The sequence below is a fragment of the Hyaena hyaena genome, unplaced genomic scaffold (genome assembly GCF_003009895.1).
Source record: "Hyaena hyaena isolate Hyena2069 unplaced genomic scaffold, ASM300989v1 scaffold_329, whole genome shotgun sequence".
Lineage (NCBI taxonomy): Eukaryota > Metazoa > Chordata > Mammalia > Carnivora > Hyaenidae > Hyaena > Hyaena hyaena.
In genome coordinates, this window is record NW_024080960.1 from 389,022 (window position 1) to 395,587 (window position 6,566).

The following is a 6,566-nucleotide window of genomic DNA, read 5'->3' on the forward strand; positions in this document are numbered from 1 at the left end:
AAGACTCTGTAGGGAGGTAGAAATAAAAAAAAAATTAAAATATAGTGTAACGCATGTGGGGCGGGTGCCTGTCAGTGATACACTGTAGAGGGACTCTATCTTTGCAGGCGGAGACAGAACAAAACACTTGGAATTGCAGAGCCTCTCACATCCTTATTGGATAGGGGGTCAAGTAAGTAGCTCCAACTGCTTTTCAAGCAAGGCATCAGGAAATGTCCTATGATTTTAGTCTTTTTTTTTTTTTATGGGACGTGGTCACCAGTGAGTTTAGAACAATGATGGCTCTAAATCCTCAGAGTGGTGAGGCCAGAGCTCTGATTAGCCCTCTTGATGGTGCAAAGCGCTCATTACTTTGGAATCTGACCCCAGGGGCCTAAAGTGGTCGAGCCTGCGGTCCAGGGGATCAAGGTGACACTGAGACAGGCTAGAAAGGCCCTACTCAGGCCCAGATTCTGACATTGCACTGATCCTACTACCGTGCAGGTTCCTCATGGTGACAATGTGTTACTGTTTACTTGTGTTAAACAGCTTTGCTGCCTCGCCGCTGAGCCACCTCACATGCAGCAGCTAGTGCCTAGGCATCTTATAGCTGTGATCCATTAATCCGCACTGCGTCATCTAACTGGGAATTTGGCCAGGAGCACTTCCTATTAGAGAGCTCTGGAGTGTGGCTGGCCCACCCCGGAAAATAAGCCAAGCAACTTCCAGGCATCAGGGTCACATGGCCAGTTTGGCCACATTCACGCTTCTGCCTCAGCCATTAGACTGAGTCATCAGACTCCTTTTCAGGCACCTCTTAAGCACAGAAAATCCTGTATTCATAAAGGAGCGGGTGCTGAAGGTAGGACAGTTTGGACTTCTGGGCTTTCTATTATGGTTTATGAGGGCTCAAGCATTTGCACTCTAGGGATGAACCAGGAGGCACATCATTTGTACCCCAAACTGTGTAGGAGACATCTTGGTCACTTACACTAGAGAAGAATGTATGAGTTACAGTAGCATGAAGCCAGGGGTAATGAATTCTGTAAGAGGAGGTGTTGAACAAAGACTTCGGAGAGGTCAAGCCTGAGCAGGTTTTAGAAGTATGAGTGTGAGTTCACAGTGATAGAACGGAGGAAGTCAATTACAGACAGGAAGAACAGCATGGGCAAAAGCTTTACTAACTCAGACAAAATATGGTATCGCCAGTGAACCCAAAGTAGGTTTGCCCACTTTGCCACAGATTGTTTTGGTGGATTCATTTCTTGTTCCTATATTTAATAGGTAATGTTCTGTAGCTCTTCACAAAGTACACAGGTTTAATATATGGACATACATGTATTTAGGATATTGCTTGGCATATGGTTAGCACTCTTAGTCAAACTTCTGGTAACTAAATAGCTCAACTTTTTCTGTATAAAATGTAAAAATACTTTCAAGCCCAACCAGCAACCATCATTTCCTGTTTTCCACTCTTGCCCGAGCCAATACCCATCGTTCAACAGTCCGAAACACCCAATTTCCAAAGCCAAGCATGTTAAGAGGCCAGTTTAACATCCGAAATGGAAAAGCTTTAAATGTTTCTGGTCTGGGGATGATTCCAGGCCAACAAATAATATCTACAACAAGCCCTGAGGATTTTTATGTTACTTCCGCAGTGCCATTCCAGAGGTTTGTTTTAAACAGTAGTATTTGACCCTATAAGACCACCGTCCTTTATAGAAGGCTGCACATGTTCGAGGCGGCACCGAGAATAGTGAGGGAGTGCGGAATGGGGCTAGGTGTGGCGGTTCCCGCAGAGAGTGCCACGTAACCAGGGCGCTCCAACTAATTTGACATCTAGGAAAGGCTAAGAGAAGCGTAGGCCGGCCCGGATATTAGGGCAGAAGGCTCGGGTGGGAGCAGAAGCAATGAGCCGTGCGGCCCTGGGCTGGTGGGCAGCCTCGGGGGAAGGAGGGTCCCGCGTGGGGCGCGGGAAGGATGCGAGGAGAGAAACGTCACGCGGTGCCGGGTACCTCCCAGGAGCGCTGCGTCCAATGGGAGGAGGGCGCGAGCCGCACCTCGACCTGCCTAGGGACGTCACGACGCCGAGGCGGACGCCCGGCCAATGGGAGGCCGTCACGGGTAGGGGCGGGGCCCAGAGGAATTGGGCTGGGCCGCACCGAGACAGTTGGCCGAGTCGTGTGGCCGCCGCCGGGAAAGGGGAGGGTCGAGCCGGCGGCTGCCGACGCCGGCCTGCGCTAAGCCTCTCGCGCGCCCTTGCGTCTTTCCGCATGGTGCCGGCTTCTCACTAAGCGGCGGCGGCGGCGGCGGCGGCGGCGGCGGCGGCGAGGCGAGAGGGACGCACGGCTGGGGCGGCTCGGAGTCGAGGCTTCCCGTCTCCCGCACTTCCTCCTGCGGCGCCAGTGCGTGGCCGCCTCGGCCAGCGGGATGGCGGCTGCGGCCCGGGGGAGTGGCCGCGCATCGGCGACCCGGCTGCTTCTGCTTCTGCTGCTCGCGCTGCTGTGGGCCCCGGCCGGCGTCCGCGCTGTCCCGGACGAAGACCTTAGCCTTCGGAACAAGGAACCGCCGGCGCCCGCCCAGCAGCTGCAGCCGCAGCCCGCGGCGGTGCAGGGCCCCGAGCCTGCCCGGGCCGAGGTGAGCAGGACCGGCCAGGGCGGGCCGGCCGCGGAGCCGATGCCCCGGGTACCGGGCTCGCGGCCGCCGGGAGCGCCGCGCCCGGCCCCGGCTGCCGGCGGGGGGGAGGGGAACCCGCCGCGGCTCCTTGGGGTGGAGGCGGCTGAGGGCCCTTCTTCCCGGGTCGGGCCGGGCCTCGCCCGGCTCCTTATGGGGGAGGGGATGGGAGCGCCCAGCACGGAGCCGGCTGTAAACCTCCAGTCTCGGAGCATCGGGATGCTGCTTGAGAAGGGGCCTCGTGATGATCAGACGTGTCCTAAAGAGCTGCAGATACTCATCCCGGGTAGAAAGTTTGTAACAGAGAACAGTGGGAGGCGTTTCGTATTCCCTGAGGATAAGAACATCGGCCATTTCATTGTTGAAACCGCCAATTCTCAACTGCTTACCCAAATTGAGCTTTGCATGACCTATGGGTTTTGCCAAATATATATGGATTATGAAGAATGGCTCTCACTTTTTAAAAACGTGCTCTGGCTTGCAGGAAGTAGCCCTCAGGAACGCAGAGGAATAATCCGTCTTTGAAAGTATTGAGCGCTGCAATTTATGGAATGCCCAAACTAACTTCATCAGCGTACCAGAACCCTGTCCTTTGGCCTTATTAACGACTTTAATTTATGCTAATCGAATCACTGAGTCACTTGTATTCGGAACCTCGGCGGCAGTTTTAAATAGCTTCCCTATATCAGGGAAAGGTTCTCATTTCCAATGTGGACTCCTGAGTTGAGGCCTCTGTGGTCTCTTCCAGTAGGAGAAGTTTGGCGTCCGGCCTCCCAGGCTACATTGGGCCAGTCGCTGCCTAACTAATCTTTCTAAGATTGAATTCTGTTTTCCTTCCCAGAAATCCTCAGTGAATTGCCCCCGCACCCTGACTTCAGTCCATCCTCTTCTGGAGGGTCAGGTTTCTTCCTTATTTGGCCCCAGTCTTAGCCACCACACCCTTGCTCATATGCAATACTCACACCACTCTGACCTGAGACGCGCCTTGTGCTTGGTGGCTAGTCTCCCCAGCCCACAGTCTCCCTAAAAGGATTCCGTGAGCCGGGAGCCCACTGGTCAGAACCTTTCCCCCCTTTCAGGAACCCGCAGATACCTGCTGTATGTGAACAGCAGAATTCCCTATAATTTCCTGGTTAAACGTGATTTCTCATCTGTGCACACCTGGACTCAGCTGACCCTGCTCGCCTTTTCCACTTCTGAAATTGAACTGAAATGCTGATTGATTCATGAAAGATACTCTTAGTGTTTATCATTTAGCCTTCTGTCATTTAAACTCCTCATCTGTCATTAACTTAATATCTTCAAGGGAAACTAGTTTGGGTTGTAACTTAGAGAGACTCTGAATGTAACTTTCCAGGCCTTTTCATCAGAGCTCTAGTTCGATAGTGATTTTTGAGATATAAATAGTGGTAGGTGGCTACTAATAATACCCTTTTAGGCACCTGGGTGGCGCAGTAAGGGTCTGACTGGCTCAGGTCATGATCTTGTGGTTTGTGGGTTTGAGCCCTGCATGGGGCTCTGTGCTAACAGCTGGGAGCCTGGAGCTTGTTTCGGATTCTGTGTATCCCTCTGTCTCTGCCCACCCCCCCACCCCATGCTTTGTCTCTCTTTCTCAAAAATAAATAAACATTAAAATTTCTAATAAAAAATAATACCCTTTTAGACAGCTAGGGAAAATCTAGCCTGTAAAATAAAGGCATCAGTGTGCAATGACTGTATTAAGTGGTCTTAAGGATTCTTGTCTTTAAAACTGGAAATGTGAAGGGAAGGGGCAGGCACAATATAATACGATTTTTGTCTTTAATGTTTTGATACACAGTTGAGCCTTGAACAATGTGTTTGAAGGTCTAAGTTATAAATGGATTTTTTTCAATTCAATACTGTAAATATACTCTTTCTTATGATTTTAACATTTTCTTTTCCCTGACTTTATTATAAGAACACAGTATTTAATACATACAACATGGGAAATATGTATTAATCAATATCAGTTTATGTTTTCTGTAAGCCTTCCTGTCAATAGTAGGCTATTAGTAGTTGAGTTTTGGGGGAGTCCAAAGTTATATGCAGATTTTCCACTGTACAGGGGCTCAGCACCTCTAACCCCACATTGTTCAAGGGTCAGCTGTATTCTCAGTGGTCCTTTTGGGATAGGAATTTATTCTAAATTGTCTATTGTAGCAGAATCTAATTATTTTTTTTAATTGTATTTTCATCTTTTTGAATGGCTCAGGGTTTTTTCTCTCCTGCAGCATGTTGGAAGAGATTTTTCTGTCGTGTTTTCTGAACTGTGTAATAGAACTATCATTTGCCTTTTTTGTCCAGTTGGTAGAGGTAAGATATGGTCAGGGTTCAGTCTAATAACCATGTAAGCAAGGGCCGAGCATTGGTGGATGTCTGAAAGTTTCAGCCATTTTGCTTTGTCGCTACATCCAGTAGGTGTTTTAAAAGGGTAGGATATTTAAATTGACTGTTTTTCATGCCACTGTGTGAGAGAATGGTGGGGGGGGGGAATCTCTCCTTCGTTGGTAGGCATTCAGGTGTGAGACATATAATAATGTAGCTGTATCTCACAGGGTGATTTGACGCAAGATCACTGAACTTCTGAGAGGGCTTTCTACATTGGGTGGTTTTGTTTTTTTCTTTTCTATAATTAGATAAAAAAGTTGGGCGGTCAGTGTTTATGCTGTACTCAAATCCCAGTTTACAAAGCCATGGAAAGAGTAGTTGTTGACCACTTTGGGTCCTTTCTTAATGCAGTTTATGCTTCTAGCGACTTAGGTTTTTTTCTTATTCTTTCCCTGGACAGAGCATGTAACACAAGGAGCATTAAGTCCCTTTAGTGAGGGCCATCAGGCAGTTTATAATTTGCTGCAGATTCTGGAAGCCCAAAGAACTGCTCTGGCTGCAGAGCACGGTTGATAAAGCCACAAAAGCCTTTTACCTCACCCAGTACAAATTCTTGTTGTTGTATTTCTGCTTTACTGTTTCTTGGCTTTTTTTTTCTTTGCACTGTGAGAAGGCCTTCCGTGCAATATTTGAAACTTTTTTCCATTTTCATGACGCTGCACTCCTGCTCCAGCCAGCCCAACCTCCCAGTTCTAGCCTCTTTATGGCCAAGCTAGAGGCCGTCAGGTGGCTCTTGGCCTGCTCTTGATTGCTGTGGCAAAATGAAGTGATCATTTTGTTACTGAATTTATTTGGTGCTATTCTATCATCAAAGTGGTTCATTTAAAAGAAATCAGTGAAACTAAATGCATTTAACACATTTCAAATCTCAATTTATAAATATATTAGCAAACAGTAACATGTATAAAAATAAAGCTGTTAAACTCATTAAAACAAAATGTATTGGGGTGTCTGGGTTGTTCAGTTGCTTAAGCATCTGAGTCTTCATTTTGGCTCAGGTCATGATCTCATGATTTGTGAGATTGAGCCCCATGTCAGGCTTTGTGCTGGCAACATGGAGCCTGCTTGGGATTCTCTCTCTCTCTCTCTCTCTCTCTCTCTCTCTCTGCCCCTCCCTTGTGTTCTCTCTCTCAGAAGTAAATTTAAAAAAATTTTAATGTATTCATAAAAATCTAATTATTAAATATATAGTATTCTAGTATGAATTAACAAGTAACATTAAAAAATAGAATATTAAAAAAATAGGGGCACCTATGTGGCTCATTCAGTCGAGCATATGACTTGATTTCAGCTCACGTCATGATCCCAGGGTCATGGGATTGAGCCCTATGGTGGGCTCCATGCTGTTTGGAGCCTGCTTGAGATTCTTTCTCTTCCTCTCTCTCCGTTCTTCTCCCCATCTCTTTCTCAAAAAAAAAAAAAAAAAAAAAAAACCAAACAAAAGATAAACAAAACAATTCACATAGAAAATAATTTACATGATAAAGTACAATTATTATATATTT

At 47.5% G+C, this 6,566-nt stretch overlaps 1 protein-coding gene across 1 annotated transcript in view; it reads left to right on the top strand.

The window, feature by feature from the left end:
• Positions 1 to 2,132: 2,132 nt before the first annotated feature.
• The window catches only part of TMEM165 (transmembrane protein 165), a 27,705-nt gene continuing 23,271 nt past the window's right edge, over positions 2,133 to 6,566 (top strand). Inside the window, exon 1 of the mRNA XM_039249054.1 lies at positions 2,133 to 2,616. Within this exon, the coding sequence (XP_039104985.1) occupies positions 2,410 to 2,616 (207 nt within the window). The 5' untranslated portion in view covers positions 2,133 to 2,409. The remainder of the gene's footprint in view (positions 2,617 to 6,566) is intronic.